General features: G+C 37.8%; 1 protein-coding gene across 1 annotated transcript in view; it reads right to left on the bottom strand.

Annotated features, from left to right (window-relative positions):
• ENPP3 (ectonucleotide pyrophosphatase/phosphodiesterase 3) overlaps positions 1-27,812 on the bottom strand; it is a 91,380-nt gene that overhangs the window by 17,083 nt on the left and 46,485 nt on the right. The window contains exons 12-20 of the mRNA XM_005907294.3: positions 20,885-20,993; positions 19,431-19,559; positions 19,021-19,052; positions 17,823-17,950; positions 11,606-11,672; positions 10,412-10,499; positions 8,427-8,605; positions 6,495-6,546; positions 4,649-4,803 (exon numbers count right to left, since the gene is read on the bottom strand). Coding sequence (XP_005907356.1) covers positions 4,649-4,803; positions 6,495-6,546; positions 8,427-8,605; positions 10,412-10,499; positions 11,606-11,672; positions 17,823-17,950; positions 19,021-19,052; positions 19,431-19,559; positions 20,885-20,993 — 939 coding nt within the window. The remainder of the gene's footprint in view (positions 1-4,648; positions 4,804-6,494; positions 6,547-8,426; positions 8,606-10,411; positions 10,500-11,605; positions 11,673-17,822; positions 17,951-19,020; positions 19,053-19,430; positions 19,560-20,884; positions 20,994-27,812) is intronic.

Here is a 27,812-nt window from a genome sequence, read left to right as displayed (position 1 = left end):
ATAAAGAAAGAGCAGAAAGCATTTTAAAAGGAAAGAGATAATAGAAAGAGCTCTTGGGATTTAAAAATATGACAGCAGAAATAAAATTTTCAGTAAGCTCTAGAAAATGAAATTGCAGCTATTTCTCAAAAAGTGAATTAAAAACAAGAGATAGAAGAAAGGGAGAAGCATATAAAAACATTAGAAGTCTAATATCTTATTAATTTTGAAGAAAACATATTTCTAAAATTCTAAAGCTATTCCATAATTATGCATATTATTTAGAATAAAAACATTTTGAGATGCACATTTGAGATGAAGCCTCAAATATATTTCTTCCTTTCTTAGGAAGCTCCTTAGTGATATAACCACCAATACAAGGAGCAGATTAAGAAATATGAAGGTATTTGTTTTAGATACAGTATATCCACTCTCACCATTTATTTCATTGTCCTTCTGGTGATGGATACTAGAATGCTAAAAGCATTTATTCATATTCTTTCAAAAACATATAATGAACAATTCTGAATGACCAGTTTTCTTTACTTGGTAGAAAGGGGCACATAAAGATGTTGTAGGGACTTCCCTGGTGGTTCAATGGTTAAGACTTCCTGCTTCCATTGCAGGGGGCAGAGGTTCAGTTTCTGGTCAGGGAAGTTCTGCATGCCACTAGGTATGGTCAAAAAAAAGATGTTGCAAAGTGAGAGAACCAGGGAGACTTACAGCTAAACCAGTAAACCATATAGACACCCAGGATATTGTGAGTTGATGTTTCATCCTGCCACCTTTTCTGAGTTCCTTAGAGTTTTTTTAAGTCAGAGGATAGAAAGTCAGGAAAACAATAAATAGAACTCAGACACTGAGATGAAATCTGAACTCTCTAGCTCTCAAAATTCTTCAAGGGAAGTAGATGATGAACACAGACAGGAAAGTAAGATACTTTCATTTCTAGTCGGGCATGAATACAAAGCAGAACTTAAAAAGGGATAAAATTATTTTTATTGAAATTATAAACTCTCCTTATCTGTAGGCTGAATGTCAAAGCTAAAACATATTTATAGGAAGATGGAAGAACTGCTGTCTTGCTTTATGGTAAGAATAACAATTATACACATTTTAAAATTATTTTTCTGGTCGTGTTCTTTTTTTTTTTTTCTATAGGGAAAAATACTTATTACAGTTCAAAAAAATCTTTTGCAATACACAACAATGTCCCTAGTTTTTAAAGACTCACAACATATTTGGGTCACAATTTATAATATCAGTGCTAACAAGCTTTAGAAACAAAAAAGGCTTTGTAAAAATTCCATCATTGGAAATATATACATATGTATACACATGTATGTGTGTATATGTATATGTATATATATATGTATATGTATATGTGTGTGTGTATATATATATATATATATATATATATATATATCTCTTTACCTATATATAGGCAGGGAAGATATCTTTCAAACTGTGCTAGATTTTCTTCTCTGAAAAAGCCTTTTGACTTCATATTCAATTTCTGAATTCTATATGCTAAATAATAATTGTAATTCTTGCTATTATTTTAAATTTTCTACCTAGCAACAGAGAAAAACAAACACTTTACATCTTCCTACTGAGGAAACACAGAAGCAAAATCCTTATACAGTCTGAGCAACCTTAACAGTTTTGAAACAATTGCTCTAGGACCTTGATTTCAAATCACAACTACTTCCCCAAAACTCTTCTGAGATAATAATAACAATTAGAAAACCCACCAAAGCCACAGAAAAACAAAAGCTCCATAAAACTTAAAAACACAAGCCAATTGGGTCCACGCTCCAAAAAGTGCTTATTTAAAGTCTGATTTTTAAAACACAGAGCTGATTTACAACATTTTTTATGTGAATCTCAAAACATCCTTGTATGTAATTATCTTGAACCACAACATACTAACAGAGTAATTTCTGAATTAGAAAGCAGAAAATTGCTAGAATTCCATCCTGTCACATGGAGGGAGAAATACACAAGCAGTTCTGTGGGACCAGTGAAAGGACAGGAACTTTGGGTAACAAAGACGCTCGTTTTAAAACAATAACAAAAAAAGAATTGTACTAAACTCCTAGTCTGAGCCCACTTAAAATCTCTCTGCCTCTGGTTTCCGCTAAAGCTCATATAAATTCAGGAATGCAAGACAGCAGGGGAAAGTATTAGAAACATAAACATTCTCCTTACCACCACATAATCCCAGGTACCTAGATTTTTCAAAAGAAAACTGACTAATAAAACTGGCCATGAACATATTGCCCCTCTCAAAATCAAAAACAACAGAAATTATTTTAAGCAATGAATAACTTCATATTTGTTTCATAATATGCTTCACAGTATGTTCACTGTATGAAAATCACAAATAAATGAACACTGTGCCTATTAAGAAATTGATGTCACCATTAACCATACATATGAACTCAGGCAACTTTGTAAAATATTTGCCCATATTGGAAAACAACATGAGTGCTTGTCTACCACTGGCCACAATTAAACCATTGTCAGCAGGAGAGTTGGCGTTGAGGACACATAAAGCCTTAATTAGTTGTGGGAAAATATGCTTATTTTTCTCCAAAAATCTTGAATTGGAACAAGAAGAGTAAATAAACTGGATACCACCAATCGCTTCCTTTCCATAAAAAGAGATGGAATATCTGAACCCTTAGCAAGAACAGTAATAGTAGGGGTTTGTCATCAGAGTCTTTGTATCTAAAATACCAATTTTCTCTACAAAAATAGCTTCCTGATTATTTATCTTTCTGGTTGGGAGTCTGGTTGGAAATACTGCTTTCTCTTTAGCTCTTTAAAAATAATGGTTGGGATTAATTTATCCAGTGTATTCACTCAGTAAACATTTACTGGGCAGCTGTATGGTCCTGGGGAATGCTTTAAATAAAACCATTTCTGCCATGAATGAGTGCTTGGGTTAATTTTTGGCAGATTGATTTTTGCTTTTATTTATTTTTTCCTAATTGTTAATGAAGTTCAATTGCTTGGTCCATATCTTTTGCCCATTTATTAAGTACAATGCTTGTGATTCTCTTGTTTATTGGCAGAAATTTACTGCCTGTTCTGGATCCTAATTACTATTCTGTATACTCATCACTTATTTCTTATGGTGGTGGTTTAGTCACTAAGTTAGGTCCAACTGTTTGTGACCTCATGGACTGTAGCCTGCCAGGCTCCTCTGTCCATGGGATTTCCTAGGCAAGAATACTGGAGTGGTTGCCATTTCCTTCTCCTGTTATGGTCATCATTTGTTTCTTATATGCAATGCAAATCCATCCATAACTTAGTTTTTTGCCACACATTAATGTAAATTAATCAATTTCCTTTGAATTATTTTAGTTTTTGTTGTTATTCTATGTACTATGAATTCCTTCCTTATCCTAAGGCCATAGACATATACACAAGAGAAAATATGGGTTTGCTGTTCACATCTGGGTCTACAATTTCACCAGTAATTTAATTTTGTATATGGTGTCAAGTAAGGAGCTGAGATTTTTTTTTTCTTATGGAAGCCAATTGTCCCAGTGACATTAATTGAAAAGGAGTTTGCCAAATAGTAAAAAAGAAAAGAGGATTGAAACCATTGGATTCTCAACTTCAATCTGGAGAGGTCTGACTCCTATTATATTCATATAACTCTAGCCTGACTTCTTAGAGTGCTAAACCCTATATGAGAAAATTACCTCTTATTCACATTATGTTTATTGTACCTACCCAGGTACACAACAGATAGTATAGTATTTTAAAGTAATCAAATAAATAACAAAACCTTTTATAAATAAATTACCATCACCTCTTAGGCACACCCACCAATACTTGGGAAATACCAAGTGAAACGTGTGCCTCTGTACTTCCTGTTGCTTTTCTTTGAAATCTTTTTTCTGTCCGCCATACCAGTTGGCCAACTGGCCTGTAAACACTCTGCTTTCTTCAAGCAAAACACCAAGTATCCCTCTTTTGCACTCATGTAGCACCTGCAAGAACTTGTAAGTAAAACCTGGGACACTGTCTTACAAGTCACAGGCCCAGGGGACTCCTTTAGGTCTCTCTGCTGGAAATCAAAATTCAGCATTTAAAATGTCAAAGAACTACAAATTGGGTCATTTGTAGTGATGTGGATGAAACTAGAGTCTGTCAAACACAGTAAAGTAAGTTAGAAAGAGAAAAACGAATATCATATCTTAACACATATGTGGAATCTAGAAGAATGAAACTGATGAACCTGTTTGCAGGGCAGGGATAGAGAGAAACGCAGATGTAGAGAACAGGCTTGTGGACCCAGCAGGGGAAGGAGAGGGTGGCATGAATTGAGAAGGTAGCACTGACACATATACACTACCATGTGTAAAACAGGCAGCTAGTTGGAAGCTCAACTAGACAGGAAGCTCAGCCCAGTGCTCTCTGATGAATGAGAGGGGTGGGATGTGGGGTCTGGGTGGGAGGTTCAAGAAGCAAGGGATGTATGTACACATATGGCTGATTCACATTGTGGTACAGCAGAAACTAACACAACGTTGTAAAGCAATTATAGTCCAATATAAAAAATAAATTAAAAAATAGTATCACTCTGAAAGAAAAACCAAACAAACTACAATTTCTTTCCAGCCTCTGTGGACCAATGGACACAAGGACTTACTGGTTTAGGGACCGTATATGAGCTCCAAAGCGGCATCCTGAGAGTTTTGTCAAATCCACTGACATATTCCCTGTGATAAAGGAGACAGGGCTCCTTGTTCTTCTGTATAAGCCTGGGCCTCCCAAATGGCAAATTTAGTTTCTCTGTTGCTGTTACTAAAATAAAAATAACATAAAATAAAAATGTAAAATTAGCAAATGTTTCTGTTGCACAGCCTGGCTCTGAGCTCTTGGCTCAGATGGTGAAGAATCTGCCTGCAATGCAGGAAACCCAGGTTCAATATTGAAGATACCCAGGAGAAGGGAATGGCAACCCAATGCAGTAAATAATTGTTGCCTGGAGAATTCCATGGACAGAGGAGCCTGTCTATGGGGTCTATGCATACAAACCACCTATCTCTGATGGATTACTATTTTCCAGGTACTCTGGACATGACTAAGTGACTTCACTCTCACTTTTCACTTTCATGCATTGGAGAAGGAAATGGCAACCCACTCCAGTATTCTTGCCTGGAGAATCCCAGGGATGGGGGAGCCTGGTGGGCTTCCGTCTATGGGGTCGCACAGAGTCAGACCCAACTGAAGTGACTTAGCAGTAGCAGCTGGTAACTCTTTTACTTATTTAACCTCTTTGCATCTAACAACAACCCAATGAGGTAGGTGTTATTATTTCATTCTACAAATTATGAAACTAAGGCTTAGATAAATTACTTAGCTAAACAGCTTACAGTTCACAAGACATATTTGAAGAGATAAAACCTTAAAAGCACATACTTATAACAAAGATTAATTACTATACTTATTGTCCTAGGAAAGAAATTGGAATTTTATTAAAAGTATGTCCTAATGTATTTATTCTTTTTTGTTTGCCATTATAATCTAGATTTCATCAAGCACTGATGGCTAAAAATCCTGCAAAGTATTTATGCCATGGAATAACAGTAGATTATAAGAAGATCATCAAAATAGCCAACATATTTACTGAACTTTTACTGTGTGAAAAGCACTGTTCTAAGTACAAACATATGTTAACTCATTTAATCTTCGTAACAGGTCTAAAAATAGCTATTTCCATTTTACAAATGACAAAAACAGACCTAGAGAGTTTGGTACAAGAATACTTAAAAGATAACATGTTGATAATAGTTAATAATACAGTATTTCGCATTTGAAACTGACTGAAAGCAAACTTTTTAAACCCTCATTACACGAAAAACAATTATAACTGTGTATGGGGACAGATGTTAAATAGACTTATTGTGATGGTCATTTCACAATAAATACAAATATAAAATCATTATATTGTATACCTGAAACTACTATAATGTTATATATCAATTATATCACAATTAAAAAAATTTTTAAGTAAAAAATAAAAGGGATAACAGTTAATAATTACATTACTTCAGACCAGACACTTCTAAATTCTTTCTACTCATCCGCTCTTTTAATCTTACAGTTACATGAGATGAGTACTATTTTTATACATGAGAAGTCTGAGATACAGAGAGGTTAAGTAATCTGGCCCAGGTTACACAGCTGGCAAGCCGTAGACACAGGACTTAAACCCAGGCAATTTGTCTTTTCACATCTAAAAAAGTGAATAGAGGACTGTAGGTGATGCACAGCCATTTCAAGGAGTTTGTCCCATCCTTGGAACCAGTGTAACTATTGCATGCTTGTGATGCTGTGATTAGATTTGTGGTATTTTTCCCTCCTGTGTACTGACAATAAAATCTTCATGGTCAAAAGAGACTGTAAGCTTATTTCAGAGAAGCCCAAAAAGACAGGATGGTGTTTTGTTAGGGCTAAACAACAAAGATTTAATATAGTTTCCACTGACTTACTTTCATCTTGGGTGAGATCTAGCATTTGATTCACACGTTCAAGGTCAGAATTCTGCAAGATAATGTGGGAGATGGGGAAGAAGTGAATCAAAGTAACAACATATGTTTTACAAGGTATCAAGACTATTTCTGTAGTAATCTCATAAATGTTTTACTACTGAACAAAAAAGTCAAACCCCATTCCAGTACTCTTGCCTGGAAAATCCCATGGATGGAGGAGCCTGGTGGGCTGCAGTTCATGGGGTCGCTGAGCGCCTTCACTTTCACTTTTCACTTTCCTGCATTGGAGAAGGAAATGGCAACCCACTCCAGTGTTCTCGCCTGGAGAATCCCAGGGACAGGGGAGCCTGGTGGGCTGCCGTCTGTGGGGTCACACAGAGTCGGACATGACTGAAGCGACTTAGCAGCAGCAGCAGCAGCAGCAACTTGAGTTTAAATTCCAGTTCTTTCACTAACTTAAAGATACGGAGATATTACTACTTGCAAGAATATATTTTTTGTGTGGGAAGTTGCAAAGAAAAAATTGATAAGGCTGATCATTTTGACTATGACTGGAATCAACTACTAAGCTGGGATGACAACATCCCAGGGCTTCTTAGGTTTTAATATATGTGCATGCAACTCCCTTGAGGGTCTTGCTTCAATGCAAATTTTGGTTCAGTGTATGCCTGACCTCAGAAGGGCCTGAGATTCTGAATCTCCAATCAGCTTGCAAGTAAAGCAGATGTTGATCCTGGGACCACACTTTGAGCAGGAAGGGACCTTCCTTACAGAGAACTTGTGTTTTCCAATCAGATAGACTGAGCTTCTGTGACATTGGACAATTCACCTAACTTTTCAGAGTCCTCTTTATTTCTAAAGAGCGGAATAAAACACCTGCTTCATAGCATTTTTATCATTACTTTAAACAGTAGTTCTACTGAGGTTATCTGGAGCAGTAGGAAACCCACACCCTTACTCTGATCTTCAGTGTAGATTAGATTTTTTGCAGGAAGCTTAGATTTTTGTCCCTTTAAATCATTTTTGTTTGGTAATTTATTTATGCCTTTATTTCTGTGATATAATGTTATTTTGAGGATTAGAGAATGGAAAGTCTTCCCTGTCCCCTGAATGTAAGAAACAATTCTTCCCTGAGGCAGCAACTGATTACTTAGCTTTACAACCACCCTTGGAACTTGGCATCAAGTGTACCTTGACATTAGTTTGAGCTTGATAGACTCCTGGTAACTGCACTCCAGTTCCATTCTGAAATCCCAGTCCCACCCATGTGCTCCAATTCCTACAGAGGTGTAGGGGTTTTCTCCTTGTATTTTGAGTTCCTGTTCTGATTGCTAGCCTTTGGGAGACCCCTCTTAGCACTGGAATCTCACCTTGATGGGGGTCTCCAGGAATCTGAAATCCTACTCCTGAACTAACTTTGGCACTTAACCTCTAAAAAGACCTTCCCAGTGCTGACTGTCAACCAGTGTCCAAGCATTGATCAAATACCTCCCACTGAAAACGCTAGACTTCCTGCTGATCAGACGCCATACCACCTATTCTAGTGGGTGTGTCTGATGCTAGATCTCAGTCCTTGGCCCCTCTAGATATTATTGTTCTGAAATAACCAAGTTTGGCCATATGATTCTTAAGCTTTAGGAGAGGTAGTTTATGAGGGAAATCAAAGAGAGCCCCAGGATTCCACTGTTTCGAATGATCAGGGATAGATAGCCCACCATGGAGTAACAATTGCCAAATAGTGCTTTCCAGTTTACAAAACATACTCAAAAACTTAATCTTGCAATGTCGTTCTTATTTTCAGATAAGGTTCAGAGAAACCACATACTTATTTAGTAAATATCTGAGCTAAATTAGAAACCTGGTCGTTAGCTACCCTGGTTATAGATGAGCTTGCCCTTTACACTCTTATGGATCCATCAAGTTATTACTTACAGTTTGTAGTCTGGAGCATGAACATCCTAGAGTATCTGTGGGCAATGGAGCAGTAAAGCCACAAACAGAAAACTTTGACAATTCCTCTGCATGGGATGGTTCATAAAAAGGGACCTTCAGAAGATGGTTTAAACTACCATGGGTACCGTTGTTTGGTGCTGGTTGAATGTGTAGCAGATCTGTTTAAAAAGTAAATTCAAAGGAGTTTTAAATTAGAAGGCAGCAACATCTATGCAGAAGATGATAGAAAGCAAACACCTGCTATTTACTTCTTTAATAAATTCTGCTGTATATGCCGTTTGGTTTACCAGCTTTCCCTTTCCTTCTCAATTTACCTACCTCGTCTTTCTAGAAAATAGAAGCAGTTGCTCTAAATGAGCCACAGGAATATTCATGAACTGTTTCTGTTACTCCAGAGAAAAGTATCTTTGCTTAAATGGTCACTTTATGCCTTAAGCATATCATGGTTTTCTAGCATAAAAAGCTCTGAGAAGGCAATGGCACCCCACTCCAGTACTCTTGCCTGGAGAATCCCAGGGACGGGGGAGCCTGGTGGGCTGCCGTCTATGGGGTCGCACAGAGTCGGACACGACTGAAGCAACTTAGCAGCAGCAGCAGCAGCAGCATAAAAAGCTATACTTTCAGTAAGAACAATTTTGTGTGCTTAGTCGCTCAGTTGGGTCCAACTCTTTGCGACCCCATGGACCGCAGCCCATCAGGCTCCTCTGTCCATGAGATTCTCCAGGCAAGAATATTGGAGTGAGTTGCCATTTCCTTCTCCAGGGGATGTTCCTGACCCAGGGATTGAACCCAGATTGAATCTTCATTGCAGGCGGATTCCTTAACTTCTGAGCCACCCTTTCAGTAAAAACAAGTTTAAAGAAGTTAAATAATTTATAATATTACTTATAGTATATTTACTTAGTTATAGGAAAGTTCTCTAAGTACAGATACTTTTAAAGTAATAAACTGGTGAACTCTGCTTAAAATAATTTTCCCTATAAAAACAGAACATACAAATCTTGCACCAACATACCCTTGTACGTGGCTCCTGCTGAGGCCCCCAAAGAGATCTCTCCTAGAACTGCCATCCTCTCTTTTTCCTTTTAAACCCTCCCTAAAAAGGGCCAGCAGCCCTGACCACAAACTCAGCCTTGGGAACCAAGACTTTAAGTTGTTAAGGCTACAACACATTCTTTTTAAATGGATAGTCTTTGGTATCTAAGTCACATTCAATTACCACAAGCCAGTGGCAAGATTAATAAGAGTGACAATTGGGAGCAAATTTGTTAACGAATTCCTAAAGTGAAAGGTGAAATTGCAGCTTGTTCATTGTCTTGCTAAGTGGTACGTGGTCTGAGGTAAGTATACCAGCAGGAAGGTGGGTTAGATTCCCCAAACTCTAGTTCTTTAAGGTTTTTAACATTGAGTGTAATAAGTGCTGATCCACCAGGACTTTTTTTTACCTCCTTTTATTCCAGAAGCTTTCTGTCTGTAATCACAAGAAAATACTTCTGTTTTTAGGTGTGCTATTCCTGTTTTGAGAAGTTGGAAGTGTAATTTTATTTATCTAATCTCTATCAAATTTTCATATAGTAACTAACAGAAAAGTTGATCTCCCAAGGTCTGTTGTTGTTTAGCCACTCAATCGTGTCTGACTCTTGTGACCTCATGGACTGTAGCCCGCCAGGCTCCTCTGTCCATGGGATTCTCCAGGCAAGAATACCGGAGCGGGTTGCCATTTCCTTCTCCACTCCCAAGGTCTAGTGTTTATCATTACTTAAAAAAACCTCACACTTATAGCTGAATAATTCTGATTAATAAACATTTCTCCCTCGTCTTTTTCTACTTTCTGTCTTCTTAAGGCAGAGCATCTACTTCTAGGATATCACCTAGAAGTGATATCAGCATATCACCAACTTCAAAATTCATATTTTTGAAACTCAATTCACATTTGATTATTGAATTTATATAGATATACTTACCACATAATAGGTTATAGACTTCAATATTGTCAAATGGTTCAACTTCGGTCTTCTGTTTAAAACTGGGTCCATGTGCCAAAAAGATAGCCTAGGCATTAAAAGTTCAGTTATTAAATGCCATGTAAACTCAAAAACAGACAAGAGATATGATTTAACAACTCTTCTATTCATATCTTATTGCTCTGTAAGGAATGCTTTCCATAATTTTTTTTTGCTGTATGTTTTTTTATTATTGAAGTATAGTTGCTGTACAATATTATATAAGTTACAGGTGTACAATGGAGTGATCACAATTTTTCAATATTCTATTTATAGTTGTAATAAACATTGGCTGCTTTCCAGATTTGAAAATGATTTTTGCATCATTTCTACCTATGATATTGTACTAAGTGCAATCAAGTATAATCTATACTGTGTTTATTTCTAAATCCACCTACTTCCATAGCATCTCCTATGTCAACAAACCAGGATAATACAAGTATTAGTGGACAATTAATGCCAGCACAGTTCTACAATATCTGGATGATAGAAATTAGAAATTTATCACACAAATCATATATTCTTTTATACTCCTTTCATATCATCATTCATATATATTACTACTACATGGCAAAAAATGTTGAAATTTCTAAGCATTGAATTTTTGTACAACTTATATTTGCTCACTGATTTCTCAAATACATCTCTCATTTACTTTTAGGATAAAGAGACCTAAATATTTTTATTTATGTTTAGCTGATTTTGTGTGTTAGTCACTCAGTCATGTCCAACTCTTTGTGACCCCGTGGATGGTAGCCTGCCAGGCTCCTCTGTCCATGGGATTCTCCAGGCAAGAATATGGAAATGGGTTGCCATTTCCTGCTCTAATTAAAGGTAACTTAATTACATTATGTCTAACAGATCTAATTGTTTTAGAATATAAATAACTAGGAGAACAGAATCAAACATGGGTAAGCAGTTACTTTCAGGTGACAAGAATACAAATATACACATATATATTTTCCCAAGATAATCAGCAAAGCATATTGCTTTGTTATGCCAATTGTCTATATCCACCTGTTAGAATGAAAACTTCACGAGGGCAGAGGTCTTTATCTGTGTTGTTCACAAATGTATTCAAGAGTCCTAAACATTGTCTGCCACAAAGTAGGTGCTCAATAAATATTTGTTTTAAAAAAGGCAATAAGTTGTTACCTCCATGCTCTTAAACTCATTGTCATAACCATGGTTGCCTCCTCCACAGTATGAATATGCTCTATTCCTATAAAAAAAAATATTATTACACTGTGATCAGTCTATTTTGATATGAGGCCTTATTGCAAACTGAGCTTTCTAGGTTTTGATGTGGTTTCTGCTTTTATATAAGTAAAATTTTCTGTCAACAATAGCATAAACATATTTATTTTCATGCTCAAATTCACAGCCACAGAGGAACAAAGAGAATGGTAGGAAAGAAGGAAGGAGAATTCCAGCATCTATAAATAGAATTTAAAAATGTTTGACTCTTAAACATTAAGAGAAAGATAAACAAAGTCACATATTTTTATAAAATTTGTCTTCAGGCTTACTTGAGTGTTTACACAGCCATGTCTGTGTGATTAAGATTAATTTCATTAATATATTTCTTTAAGCATTTCAGTACTTTAAAAATATATCTTTGGAACTGGGGGGAAATATCAATTTTATGGCTGGTATGTCTAGGGAAATAATATGAAAATATGGATAGAGAAAACTCAGGGTAAGTTCATTATAACATTTGAGCAGGAAAAGCCAGTATATTCTTTAAATTCAGAGTTTATATTTAACTTTTGGGATTTTCTTCCATAGGAGGTTGTTCTATTACTTGAAAGACTTTTAAAAGTCAATTCATTTGTATTTTGTTTACATTTTCACATTTTAATCTTTGAATTGAGCAATATTAGCAATTTTATTGGAAAAGGCAATGGCACCCCACTCTAGTATTCTTGCTTGGAAAATCCCATGGATGGAGGAGCCTGGTAGGCTTCAGACCATAGGGTCGGGAAGAGTCGGACACGACTGAGCAACTTCACTTTCACTTTTCCCTTTCATGCATTGGAGAAGGAAATGGCAACCCACTCCAGTGTTCTTGCCTGGAGAATCCCAGGGACGGGGGAGCCTGGTGGGCTGCCATCTATGGGGTCACACAGAGTCGGACACGACTGAAGTGACTTAGCAGCAGCAATTTTATATGCAGTTTTCATACTTGAAAATAAAATAGTGATAAATGAACCTAAATTATTTAAAGCAGTAAAGAATGAGATGAATGGCATCACCGATTTAACGGACATGAACTTGGGTAAACTCTGGGAGATAGCGAGGGACAGGGAAGCCTGGTGAGCTGCAGTCCATGGGGTTGCAAAGAGACACAACTTAGCGACTGAACAACAACAATTTTATACTGGTTCAAATTAAGTGTGCATGTTGAATTGCTTTAGTCATGTCTGACTCTGCGACCCTATGGACTGTAGCCTGACAGGCTCCTCTCTCCATGAGCTTCTCCAGGCAAGAATACTGGAGTGGGTTGCCGTGCCCTCCTCCAGGGGATCCTCCTGACCCAGGGATTGAACCCTGGTCTCATTATGTCTCCTACACTGGCAGGTGGGTTCTTTACTACCAGCGCCACCTGCAAAGTCCTCAAAGTAGGCCCGCAAGGGAAAATGTCAACTGTAACCAAACTTGGGCCTTAAAAGACTTCTCCCCACGCAAAGAGTCGGACACGACTGAGCGACTGAACTGAACTGAACTGAACCCCATGGGCAAATACACACACACACACACACACACACACACATTCACTCATATACACAGTGTTTTGGTTATTTACATTGTAGCCTTAAGAACAGGCTTTAATTTAGTGTCTTAAAAATACTCAACCTTTTAAAAATTCATAACTGATTCTCACTCATTTTACATAAAAAATAAAAATAAATCACAAAATAAAAAATAAATCTTAATTCTAATTCTATTAAAATTATGTCATCTTAATTATAATAATTAATTAGAAATTAAAATTAATGTCATCTTAATTCTAATAAAATTGTTGGTAGAAGGTAAAACTTGTTTTAAAAAAAATATTTTTATCCTTATTGAATAAATATTTGGTTTTCCTAAGATTATTGGAACTATTTGATTGAGGTGAATTCAGTTTTAAATTCTGTGTGGCAAGTTAGAGTATTCATGAATGAAAGAAAGAAAAGGTCTTTTGAACCAAGTCATTGATAAAATTTTCTAAAATTGATCCTTTATTTATTTTTCTGTTTTCAGGAAAAAAAAATCTAGTTTTTGTTTGCTTGTTTTTATAGTTCCAACTCCTAATCCAACTTCATTAGAAAAACATTAGTATTACAAAACTGCGTTTGGAAGCAAAAGACAAAAATAGTGTTTGAAAAACTCTATTTTCTATGGTTTTCCAAATGAAAACTTTAGAAATTTGTTCTCCTAATTACTCATGTTCAAGTGTTCCAAACACTAATTTGGCTCTGGAAATTACATATGGAAAAACGGAAGCTGGCACTTGGGTGATTTTATCTTTCAAAATTTAGCTCAAATTCCAAGTACTATCTAAAATCTCTTGGAGCAAATTCTGTTTTCTCTTCTCTGTGTTTAATTAACAAAGTCAAAATCAAGGCCCCATTTCTCTGCCACAGCTGGATAACAACAAAGATGGACACTGAGCAAGACCTCTCCTGATACCCAATTAGTTACCAAGTCCTATCTTCCTCTGCCATATCTGTCACTTTCCCTGCGCTTTTCTTTTCTATTCTCACTGTTCTGTGCTATGATGGATCTGACCTGAACTGGTTATCCTGACTCTGAACTTCAGAATCTTCCATATAACACACACATACACACACACACCCAAATGTATTTAACACTATATACCCCTGCTGGAAATGGAAACACATGTTTTAATGAGTACAAATGTGAGACAGAATAAAGTGAGCCAGTAACTTCCTGGAAAGTCTAAGTCGTAAGTTCACCATATGTATTTGCCCAATAGTGTGCTAAGTGACTAGTTTTACCATCCCCCACGGCTCCGTAGCTTCCCTTGGGGCTGTCATCATGCTGAAGAATGGGTTATGACCTGTGGTGGCTCAGGTAGTAAAGCATTTGCCTGCAATGCAAGAGACTTTGGTAGGGTCTCTGGGTCAGGAAGATCCTCTGGAGAAGGGAATGGCTACCCACTCCAGTTTTCTTGCCTGGAGAATTCCATGGACAGAGGAGCCTGGTGGGCTACAGTCCATGGGGTCACAAAGAGTCAGACACGACAGAGCTACTAACACTTTCACTTTTCTAACTGGCCTCCATGCTACTCACTTGACCATCCTCCTCCATAGGGCAGCTGGAGTGAGCTCTCTGAAATGCAAATCCCAATCTATTCACCTTGAGCCACCTTCTATCTCCCAGTGGTCTCCTACTTTCTTCACAAAGTCACATTCCTTAGTCATGACAAATAAGGCCCTTTGTGCAGAGGTCAGCTTTACTCACTAGGCGCTCTAGCAATATGGATCTACTTTCAACTGATGGAGTCTGATCCTTCTGCCTGGAAACCTGACTCTATCTTTCTACTTTCCTTTGCCCCAGAGCTCCTACTGGCTTAAAAAAAAAAAAAAAATAAAGTACTCCACTCCTCTGAGCTGAGCAATCAGAGAAAGAAGCACCTCTGAGAAATCACAAGCTGCCAGTGCTCAAGGCTTGGCAAGCAGATGAGTGCCTTCCAGCAAGGAAACTGGGTCCTTCTCCTCCTGTAAACACAGCCTGTCAAGGCTTGTTGAGCTGAGCAAGGGTTAGATTTCCCCTCTCACTCATCTTCTGGGCTGAGTGTCTCTGTACAATGCTCAGATTGACAACTGCCTGGGCAAACCTGCTTGTGTCACAGCATGTAGCCTAACCCATCCTGAGTCTTCAAAACCCAGAGCAGAAGTCAGGCCCTCCAGAAAGTGTTCTCTGACATTCTCTGGCATTTGTACCTGCAGTGTGAAATCACTCTTTTTGTTTCCTTGTGCCTTGTCCTTGATCCCATTGCAACAGTTGCTACACCTGATTATAACTGTTGCCATCCTCTCTGCCTGGGTGACTATCCTTAGTGGGGACTATGTCTATCTCCACTGTGAGAAAGGTGCCTGGACTTACTGATGATTTGTCAGTTTCCATTCATAAAATAAAAAGCTATTATTCATGTTATCTAAAAGGGAACTTTAACATTACTTCAACTAGTTTCAAATAACTGCTAAGTCGCTTCAGTTTTGTCCGACTCTGTGAGACCCCATAGACGGCAGCCCACCAGGCCCCGCCGTTCCTGGGATTCTCCAGGCAAGAACACTGGAGTGGGTTGCCATTTCCTCCTCCAATGCATGAAAGTGAAACGTGAAAGTGAAGTCGCTCAGTCGTGTCCGACTCCTAGCGACCCCATGGACTGCAGCCTACCAGGCTCCTCCGTCCATGGGACTTTCCAGGCAAGAGTACTGGAGTGGGTTGCCATTGTCTTCTCCTTCAAATAACTGGGTTCCTCCAAAGTAATAAAATCTAAAACATTTTTAAAAGGGCAAAACAAGGAGGAGAAGGAGGAACATAGATTATATTAAATGATGAAATTTGCTATAATTTTCAAAAATGGAATCTAATCTACTCATCAAATATTGAACATTATAACTAAAGATGACGTATTTTAACTTAGAAAACAGGTAGCCTGAGCTTCATGTGTTAAGAGCTGGAGATAGAATAACCCCAAGATCTAATCAGGTGAGACTTTCCTGTTGCTCTGGTTAGGGCTGTGGTCAACAATTCCTCTGACGTAAGTTAGTTTACTTTGTGTTCACATAGCAAGAGAATAGCAAAACCAGGTTCATGATGTGTTGCAGCTGAGAAAATGAAGCCTTGGCATATTAATATGGCCAAGTTCTCACAACTTGAACTCTGGGGCTGCTGCTCTGTTTATATCTCACTGCTTGCTAGTAAATGTACAAAGCTCACAATTTGCGACTGAGTAATAAAGACTGAAAGCCAGAGGTATTACCGTGGCTGGACTCTCCTTCCAGAGCCCATAGTCCATGCTGTCAAACCCATGGGCACTTTCTCATGTTGGACTATTGGTCTCCTAATTCATATCCTTATACCACTTGATCTCATATCCTTAACAGTAAATATTTGGAGAACTCACATTTATATATTACAAACCCACACTACTAAAAACTTATAATATAACAGAAGTAAAGCTTAATCATGTTCATATATTTTAATCTTTTTTTTTTTTTTTAGAGAGAATGCTGTCCTAAGCCACAGGACAGCTCACTGAGCCGAAGGTGCTCAAACTTCAAGAAGAAAGGCTAATGCCATCTAGTGGCTTTATGTTAAACTGCACTCTCTCTGGCCGAGTGGTGCTCTGCTTGGCTTTCCTGTTACCTCAGAGGATAGACTCTAGTACATCTTCAGTTCCTCATTCTGTACACATTTATATTAGAGCCCAACTTCTTCTCTTCCTTCATCTCCTCTTCCTTTATTAAACATATCTTTCAGCTACGGTATTTTCCTTTATTTTCCTCTGTATTATGTAACATACAAATAAGATAGGCCAGAAAACATAATATGAACCTGATTCCACGTATATCCACTTATACATATGGGAAAAATGCTGTAATAAAATACAAAAAATAGGGAATGTGAGATAGGGAATGTAAACTACCAGATAGAGTGTATTTATTTGTGTACTGGCTTATTATCAGACTTCTCCACTTGACGAGGAGGGATGGAATGATTTCTGTATCCCAAAAGCCTAGAACAAGGTTTGGTACACACAAAGAAAGCACAAATAAAATTTTGCTGAATCAATTAATTAGTTTGTTATTTGGGGATGGAATTATGGTTTATATTTTCTTAAAACAGACATATTTTGCAGATGTTCAATGATCAATGTGAATCACAATTGTAACTAGAAAAAAAAAAGTTGTAACTAATTGGTTAGCTTGGCCTTACAGACATAAGCATGCTCTTTCAGAGAAACCACAAAGATGACAAAGATCTTAGAGAGCCATCTAATCATTTACTCATTACCAGCCTGTGAGACAACTAATATCATTTTTATATCCTGTCTGCCACCTAACAGAGACCACAGTGGAGACTGAGAACATGCTGGTACCAATAATCTCTGGAACAATTGATAAATAGTCAGCCTTCTTCCTCATTCTTATCTACATTGTGAAGATTAGGATGCTAAGGCTGGCAACCTAGTAACAGTCATTTCATATACAGAAGTGCTAGATAGCATATAAAAGATCAAGAAATTATCATGCCCAGGAAGATTCATGTGATTATAATAACAGGATAAGGTCAAGGAAATTTATTATGAAAGATGATTGTTAAAAGTATTATGAGAAAAATTAGACACACAAACCTCACAGCCTGCCACTGTCGATCCACCAAAAGATTGACTTTGTCAATTCTGACATTTTTGGCAAAATGTAGGCGTTTTGGCAAATCAGGACTCAAATAGGGCTTGAAATGCTGATCAGGTTTTCGGCACTGAAAAAGAGGTAAATTATTTCTTCATGACACCTATAAAATGGGAAAACTATGCATAAATGTAATGGATTTCCAAATCCCTTTGCACCTCTGGGATTATTAGGCATTTGCCCTTCCTCATCTCACCAACAGGACTTCTTAAGGGAAAACAATGGGTGGATTTAGAGTCTGTATATTAAAAATTCACTACACCGCCCCTCCATCAGCATGGCTACACTACAGGTAAACCCTCACTAGCAGGGGTAAGAGGACCCCTCATGCTTATTCAAGATCAGGATATTAGGTGTAAGAGAAAAAAGGAGTGATTAACATAAAGGCATTTCTGCTTAAGCAGTCATTCCTACTTCAAATTTGCAGTGTGTCCCAGGTTATAGTAACTATTCTTTCCCTAGTGTTTCTTTATCTTCAATCACTCGCATTTTATTCTGTTTTTACTATAATTGCATATTACCTATATGTAAATAAATCTAGCCCCACCCCAAGCAATGGTAAACTTATAAATCCATATAAATAGATATATATTTGCAAATATACTTTAAACACAGAATTATTAAAACCACTACACACTCTCCAGAAGTGGTGAACTTCACCTTGAAAAATCCCAATTGCTTTGAGCTATCTAGAATTTGCCCTGCTTTTACAACCTGAGATGCAAGAGCCAATTAAAAGCAGTTTCAATTATATTTAAAGAAATGACTGCTCTTAACTGTATAAAAAGATCTATAAAATCCATGATTTGCTATTTCCTGATATTAAATCATACAAAAAATGTGAAAAATGGTGTTGCCCAAAACTCAGTAGCCTAGATCCTTTGAATGAAACATCAGCCCATTCAATTTAGAAGTCAGTGAAACTGGTACCAAAACAAATTTCCTATAGTGGTGTCAATTTCAAAACAAAAACAGCTAAAGTAAAAGCAACTGACAGGAATATAAAAAATTGTTGACTGAGGTTTAAGAAATAAATTACAAATGGTTTGGACTAGAAAATATAGAATACAATTTTCTTGAAACCCAGATTAAAGACATTGCATTAATCTAAATATATGTATTAGGAGGCAGTATACTTACACTGAGGTTCCTAACAATTTCTTCAGAATTAACTGTTTGAAAAGAAAAACAAATACGTCATATTACAATTGAAACTTGACAACTATAAAATTAAATAATTCAGGTGAATTGACATAGCTTATTAATGACTATGATCTGATACAATTAAATAAAAAGTATTTTAAGCAAAGAATTATTTTAGTATTTAAGAATGGAGTGGAATATATTTTAACCTAACAATATTAGATATTACCATAGACTTTATCAACAGACTGTATTTAAACATGGGAGTTTCTTATTTACTTCTGTGCGGTCTTCCCAAGAAGTCAGAAGAGGGGGCCTGGTAATACCTGAATTCTCAGAATTAGGGGCCTATGTTATTTGCTTTTAGTTTTACCATTATTCTTCTATTTGGGCATCTTCACACTCACAGGTAAAAAAATCCTGAGGTATGTTACGAGTCCTGATGCGGGGGGCAGGTCCTTCAAACATGTAGAAGTTTATACTGGAAAAATAATCAGCCATGTATTCCAGTTTGTCACAATAGGTCTGATCCATTCCTGAATTAAAAAAAAAAAATGTCCACTGACTGTATAAGATGGTAACAATTGATTGTCTCTGATCAGGTCAAACAGCAGATATTTTATGTTACATATATCAAACCAAGATTTTGAGAAGCTTTACAGTTTACCCAATTACTTCATTCTAAATGGCAGGCTTTGGAAGTCTTGGTAGTAGAAGAGAAGAATCAGGTTTATAAGAAAGAATGGATAGGAATTATAAACAGATCACCTGTTCAATGTAGATCAGTTAATTTTGAAAAAGAATGTTCTCTATAGAGAGCTAATTTATAAAATTTGATTTGTACATAAGGCAAGATGAAATACTTTCATCCAAAGTATAGCATACATTTTTATAAAACAATAAAATAAGTAGGAGAACAAAGTTTAAAGAATATTTATTTTTCATAAGGGTCTTATTTAAATATATATGAGCAGCATATATTCCTAAAAAGATTTGTAGTTAACTCTTTTTTTTATTTGAAGATTTTTCAGACTCAGTCCATACTTTTCCTTGTATTATTTTTATTTACTTCATTATTTGTATGTTTTATAATTTCTTTTAACAAGATATGTATTAAAACATTTCCCTTAACTTTAGAGCAATTAGAAACTCTTTAATTACTATGTTTCACATCATCTTGATGTCCTAAGATATAAACAGAAGTTCTATAGACATGCTCCTTTTCATCTTCTTGTCCCTCTAGGCCACCCCATCCAGAAAAGATCCACCTCTCCCTTATGTACTTCCTCACACACCATATCGAGGAAACATCTCGGCATTGAGTTAGCACTTTAAAAATATTTGTTGAATGAATGAGTACTTTAAAAATGAGGTTGCAGACGGCGTGGCAGCATCTCACCTCCTTACACATTCAAGTTAACTGAAATGGAAAGCTAACCTCAAGTCGAGAGATGTGGAGTGCTAGGACTTTAGAGAAGTCTATTCACGTGATTCAGAAAAAATACGCAGGACATCGTAAAGCTAGCCAACACAGTCAATTGAAGCCAATCTATATGAAAGAATCATTTACTGAAAAAAGAGGCACTTTTTGTGATTGAATAACAGCCCAACTGTATCCCTATAGAGCTCTAACTCCATCTTTACAGAAAATGAAATGTATGGATACAGTTTTCAGAATGACTGTTAGAATAATTGAACTTAAAGTATAAATTTTAGTCCTCTAGTCACAGCCTACCATTCTTAGTGCATTCAAGAGCTTCTAGGTCTAGAAATACAGACTCTAAAATTCCTTATTATATTTGTGTGCTCCCCAAAGTGATAAGATAGAATCAATGATAAAATATGATTTAAAAAAGCATACCATGGTCAGCCAAAAGGATTATATTGACACAATTGACTAAGTTTCTCTGCTTTAGGCCTTCCATTAACAATCCAAAAGTTTTATCTACCAACTGTAAGGCTTGAATTACCTAAAAAGAAAAAAAAATTGAAGTTAAGATTGTCTTCATGAATTAAGGCTTAATTAATTAAATTATTATCTAACGGAGTAAAAATTAAATACATTTCCTTCTCTGAAATTGTTGGATTTTGAATAGGATATCAGAGCCCAGCACCCATGCTACATGTACAAAAGACCAATTCCTTATATTCCTATAGACAAAAAAAAATTAAGGCATTTTCCATAAGACAGAAGACTAGGCAATAAATATCTGAGAAAAAGTATTCAACATCAACAAACATTGTTCAACTGCAAATATTTTCCTGATTGTGTCCAATGCTGGGTAGTAGAGTTGGTAGACACTTCCATAGGAGCCCAAATGGTTGCACATGTTCTAGAAGACCGTGTGACAATGTGTAGCCAGAGAGTTGGAAAGGGGTATAAGTTGTAACCTAATAATACTGTTCCTGGGTGTTTATCTGAAGTAAACAGAGTGCAAATGGAGATTTACACGCAAGGCCAGTCATCACATTATTTATTTACAATTTAAATACAAGAAAAAAAATTATGCCACATCCTTCAGTGGGCATACTCAATAACCACTAAAAAAAAAAAAAAAAAAAAAACATAGGAAGACAATCACAATACAATGTTACATAGAAAATGTTAAAATCAAACTGTATACACATTCATACATATTGCATAATGCAATTTTGTTTTAAAACATGTTTAGTGTTTCATAGTAAAAGCACACGAAGAGAAAACCAAGATAAAATATCAGATCAGAACAGATCAGTCACTCAATCGTGTCTGACTCTTCGCGACCCCGTGAATCGCAGCACGCCAGGCTTCCCTGTCCATCACCAACTCCCAGAGTTCACTCAGACTCACGTCCATCAAGTCAGTGATGCCATCCAGCCATCTCATCCTCTGTCGTCCCCTTCTGCTCCTGCCCCCAATACCTCCCAGCATCAGAGTCTTTTCCAATGAGTCAACTCTTCACATGAGGTGGCCAAAGTACTGGAGTTTCAGCTTTAGCATCATTCCTTCCAAAGAAATCCCAGGGCTGATCTCCTTCAGAATGGACTGGTTGGATCTCCTTGCAGTCCAAGGGACTCAAGAGAGTCTTCTCAAACACCACAGTTCAAAAGCATCAATTCTTCAGCGCTCAGCCTTCTTCACAGTCCAACTCTCACATCCATACATGACCACAGGAAAAACCATAGCCTTGACTAGACGGACCTTTGTTGGCAAAGTAATGTCTCTGCTTTTGAATATGCTGTCTAGGTTGGTCATCACTTTCCTTCCAAGGAGTAAGTGTCTTTTAATTTCATGGCTGCAGTCACCATCTGCACTGATTTGGGAGCCCAGAAAAATAAAGTCTGACACTGTTTCCACTATTTCCCCATCTATTTCCCATGAAGGGATGGGACCAGATGCCATGATCTTCGTTTTCTGAATGTTGAGCTTTAAGCCAACTTTTTCACTCTCCACTTTCACTTTCATCAAGAGGCTTTTGAGTTCCTCTTCACTTTCTGCCATAAGGGTGGTGTCATCTGCATATCTGAGGTTATTGATATTTCTCCCGGCAATCTTGATTCCAGCTTGTGTTTCTTCCAGTCCAGCGTTTCTCATGATGTACTCTGCATATAAGTTAAATAAGCAGGGTGACAATATACAGCCTTGACGTACTCCTTTTCCTATTTGGAACCAGTCTGTTGTTCCATGTCCAGTTCTAACTGTTGCTTCCTGACCTGCATACAGATTTCTTAAGAGGCAGATCAGGTGGTCTGGTATTCCCATCTCTTTCAGAATTTTCCACAGTTGATTGTGATCCACACAGTCAAAGGCTTTGGCATAGGCAATACAGCAGAAATAGATGTTTTTCTGGAACTCTCTTGCTTTTTCCATGATCCAGCAGATGTTGGCAATTTGATGTCTGGTTCCTCTGCCTTTTCTAAAACCAGCTTGAACATCAGGAAGTTCACGGTTCACATATTGCTGAAGCCTGGCTTGGAGAATTTTGAGCATTCCTTTACTAGCGTGTGAGATGAGTGCAATTGTGCGGTAGTTTGAGCATTCTTTGGCATTTCCTTTCTTAGGGATTGGAATGAAAACTGACCTTTTCCAGTCCTGTGGTCACTGCTGAGTTTTCCAAATGTGCTGGCATACTGAGTGCAGCACTTTCACAGCATCATCTTTCAGGATTTGAAAGAGCTCAGCTGGAATTCCATCACCTCCACTAGCTTTGTTCGTAGTGATGCTTTCTAAGGCCCACTTGACTTCACATTCCAGGATGTCTGGCTCTAGGTCAGTGATCACACCATCGTGATTATCTGGGTCATGAAGATCTTTTTTGTACAGTTCTTCTGTGTATTCTTGCCACTCTTCTTAATAACTTCTGCTTCTGTTAGGTCCATACCATTTCTGTCCTTTATCGAGCCCATCTTTGCATGAAACGTTCCTTTGGTATCTCTGATTTTCTTGAAGAGATCTCTAGTCTTTCCCATTCTGTGGTTTTCCTCTATTTCTTTGCATTGATCACTGAAGAAGGCTTTCTTATCTCTTCTTGCTATTCTTTGGAACTCTGCATTCAGATGTTTATATCTTTCCTTTTCTCCTTTGCTTTTTGCTTCTCTTCTTTTCACAGCTATTTGTAAGGCCTCCCCAGACAGCCATTTTGCTTTTTTGCATTTCTTTTCCATGGGGATGGTCTTGATCCCTGTCTCCTGTACAATGTCACGAACCTCATTCCATAGTTCATCAGGCACTCTATCTATCAGATCTAGGCCCTTAAATCTATTTCTCACTTCCACTGTATAATCATAATAACAAGGTACTATTAACAGTGGTTGTCTCTGAATAGTGAATTGGAGTTCATTTTTATTTTGTTTGTATTCTTTCATGATTTTAGATTTTTTCTACACTTTATAAATATAGTATATTGAATTGACTTAAGATTTAAATGAATAAATTTTTAACTAACATGACTTCATTATTTTTTTCAGTAAATAGAATGTATAATAGCAATGGATTGGGAAACTGACTGCATTTTTTTTTTTTTTTGAGAAAGAATTTTGCAAGCCAATTACTATTAGTGCACTATCTAATGAAATTCTCTAAGTAAATATTCATGGATGATGCTATTGGAATTTCCAGTTATAGAGACCAGGAAACTTGAGGTTTAACTTAAAGATCTAGAACAAGTTAATGTTTCTCCATCTGTTTTGCCTCTTCTTAAATTTCACATGAGGCTTAGTCTTAATCCTTCTGTTCTCCTGCTTCACTCTTTCTTTCTTTAGGACATCTCCTCTTCTATGACTGTCTATATGCTGCTAAGCAGTCTGATCTTCATCTCCTTTGAGCTCTAAATCCACATTTGCAGTTGCCTTCTGGACATCTCCATTTAGACATCACAGGCATCCCAATTACAAAATAATGTCCTCTAAGAAGATCCCCTTCAGTGGCCTTACTGGAATGAACCTGCCTGCTTATGCTAGAAATCTGAAACTCTCCTACCCCATCACCTGTCTCACACAAAGTCATATGAAGTCTATCTCTTAATCTCAAACACATCTTCTTCTATCCACAATGGCTGTCACTATCATGGTCCAAGTCACTACCATCTCTTTCTTGAAATGTTGCAAAGTCTAACTCATCTCTCCCTACTTTCCCTTGCTTCCTTTAACCCATTCCTCTTACACAGTAAAAGTGGTATTTAAATTCACATAAATCTGATCAGGTCCTTCCCTGATTAAAATGCCTCAATATTTTCATTGCATATTTTATGGCCTAGAAGAACTTGCAAGATTTGGTGCCTGCCTCCTGTTATAGGTTTCCCCTTAGCCCTCTCCCCTAGTTCATAGTGCTCCAGACATTAGTGGGAGATGGTTCTCCTTCGGCATCCACACAGCACCTGGCATAGAGCAGTACATGGTAGGAGGTAGCTGCTATTATTATTTTTACCATCATCATATTGTCTATGTGTCTAGCCACCTATCCATTTGTCTATCCATCCATTGCTCATTTTATGTTTTCTTCTAATGTGCTCAGCTCCTCCCTTAATCAGGCTATTTGTAAACTTTTTTTCCCTTTTGTTATTCAGAGAAGTTCTAACCAGCCTTAACCCAGACTACATTAACCCCTCAAGATCTCTCAGGAAATCCTGATCTGTTCCTTTGAAGTACTTGTCCAAATTATACTCAAAATTTATTTGGATACTGAACCAGAGTGCTGTATAGAAGAAAAAGGTATGGTGCCTAATGTCAGCCATAGGGATCAGACAAATGCAGATTAGAGCTGTTGTTTAGTCATTAAGTCATGTCTGATTCTTTGTGACCCCATGGACTGTAACCCACCAGGCTCCTCAGTCCATGGAATTTTCCAGGCAAGAATACTGGAATAGGTTGCCATTTCCTACTCCAGGAGATCTTCCTGACTCAGGGATAGAATCCGTGTCTCTTGCATTGTCAGGTGGGTTCTTTACCACTGAGCCACCTGGGAAGCCTCAGATTAGAGTATCTCTCTCAAATCAAATCAAACATGGATAACAATTAAAACGGAAAAGAAGAAATGGTGAATATGTTTTAGATAGTTACTAAGCCTCTTGGAGAGTACAAACAGAACCTTGTGCTCATCAGGACCCAGGAGAAAGGAGCAGTGATCCCACAAGAGACTGATCCAGACTTGCCTGTGAGTGTCCAGGAGACTCCAGGAGAGGTGTGGGTCGGAGGTGGCCTGATGCAGGGTTGGGGGCACTGAGTGTAGCAGTGCTGCATGGGACCTTTTGAAAGAGGTCACCATTATCTTCATTACCTCCACCATAGTTTGGCCCCAGGTAAATAAGAGGGAGGGAACACAGCCCCACCCATCAACAGAAAATTTGATTAAAGATTTACTGAGCATGGCCCAGTCAATGCAAAGAAATAGAGGAAAACAACAGAATGGGAAAGACTAGAGATCTCTTCAAGAAAATCAGAGATACCAAGGGAACATTTCATGCAAGGATGGGCTCGATAAAGGACAGAAATGGTATGGACCTAACAGAAGCAGAAGATATTAAGAAGAGATGGCAAGAATACACAGAAGAACTGTACAAAAAAGATCTTCACGACCCAGATAATCACGATGGTGTGATCACTGACCTAGAGCCAGACATCCTGGAATGTGAAGTCAAGTGGGCCTTAGAAAGCATCACTACGAACAAAGCTAGTGGAGGTGATGGAATTCCAGCTGAGCTCTTTCAAATCCTGAAAGATGATGCTGTGAAAGTGCTGCACTCAGTATGCCAGCACATTTGGAAAACTCAGCAGTGGCCACAGGACTGGAAAAGGTCAGTTTTCATTCCAATCCCTAAGAAAGGCGATGCCAAAGAATGCTCAAACTACCGCACAATTGCAGTTATCTCACACGCTAGTAAAGGAATGCTCAAAATTCTCCAAGCCAGGCTTCAGCAATATGTGAACCGTGAACTTCCTGATGTTCAAGCTGGTTTTAGAAAAGGCAGAGGAACCAGAGATCAAATTGCCAACATCTGCTGGATCATGGAAAAAGCAAGAGAGTTCCAGAAAAACATCTATTTCTGCTGTATTGCCTATGCCAAAGCCTTTGACTGTGTGGATCACAATCAACTGTGGAAAATTCTGAAAGAGATGGGAATACCAGACCACCTGATCTGCCTCTTGAGAAATTTGTATGCATGTCAGCAAGCAACAGTTAGAAATGGACATGGAACAACAAACTGGTTCCAAATAGAAAAAGGTGTTTGTCAAGGCTGTATATTGTCACCCTGCTTATTTAACTTATATGCAGAGTACATCATGAGAAACGCTGGACTGGAAGAAACACAAGCTGGAATCAAGATTGCCGGGAGAAATATCAATAACCTCAGATATGCAGATGACACCACCCTTATGGCAGAAAGTGAAGAGGAACTCAAAAGCCTCTTGATGAAAGTGAAAGTGGAGAGTGAAAAAGTTGGCTTAGAGCTCAACATTCAGAAAACGAAGATCATGGCATCTGGTCCCATCCCTTCATGGGAAATAGATGGGGAAATAGTGGAAACAGTGTCAGACTTTATTTTTCTGGGCTCCCAAATCAGTGCAGATGGTGACTGCAGCCATGAAATTAAAGAACGCTTACTCCTTGAAAGGAAAGTTATGACCAACCTAGATAGCATATTCAAAAGCAGAGACATTACTTTGCCAACAAAGGTTCATCTAGTCAAGGCTATGGTTTTTCCTGTGGTCATGTATGGATGTGAGAGTTGGACTGTGAAGAAGGCTGAGCGCTGAAGAATTGATGCTTTTGAACTGTGGTGTTTGAGAAGACTCTCTTGAGTCCCTTGGACTGCAAGGAGATCCAACCAGTGCATTCTGAAGGAGATCAGCCCTGGGATTTCTTTGGAAGGAATGATGCTAAAGCTGAAACTCCAGTACTTTGGCCACCTCATGTGAAGAGTTGACTCATTGGAAAAGACTCTGATGCTGGGAGGTATTGGGGGCAGGAGGAGAAGGGGACGACAGAGGATGAGATGGCTGGATGGCATCACTGACTCGATGGACGTGAATCTGGGTGAACTCCGGGAGTTGGTGATGGACAGGGAAGCCTGGCGTGCTGCGATTCATGGGGTCGCAAAGAGTCAGACATGACTGAGCAACTGAACTGAACTGAACTGAGCATGGCCCTGAGCATCAGAACAACAACAAATTTCCCCTTCAATCAGTCTCTGCCATCAGGAAGCTTCCATAAGCCTCTTTCCTTCTCCATCAGAAGGCAGACAGACCGAAAACCACAATCACAGAAAACTAAGCAATCTGATCACATGGACCACAGCTTTGTCTAACTCAAT

Source organism: Bos mutus, chromosome 9 (assembly GCF_027580195.1).
Source record: "Bos mutus isolate GX-2022 chromosome 9, NWIPB_WYAK_1.1, whole genome shotgun sequence".
NCBI classification, from domain to species: Eukaryota; Metazoa; Chordata; class Mammalia; order Artiodactyla; family Bovidae; genus Bos; species Bos mutus.
Note: the sequence above shows the minus strand (reverse complement) of the source record. Positions and strands in the feature narration are given on the sequence as shown.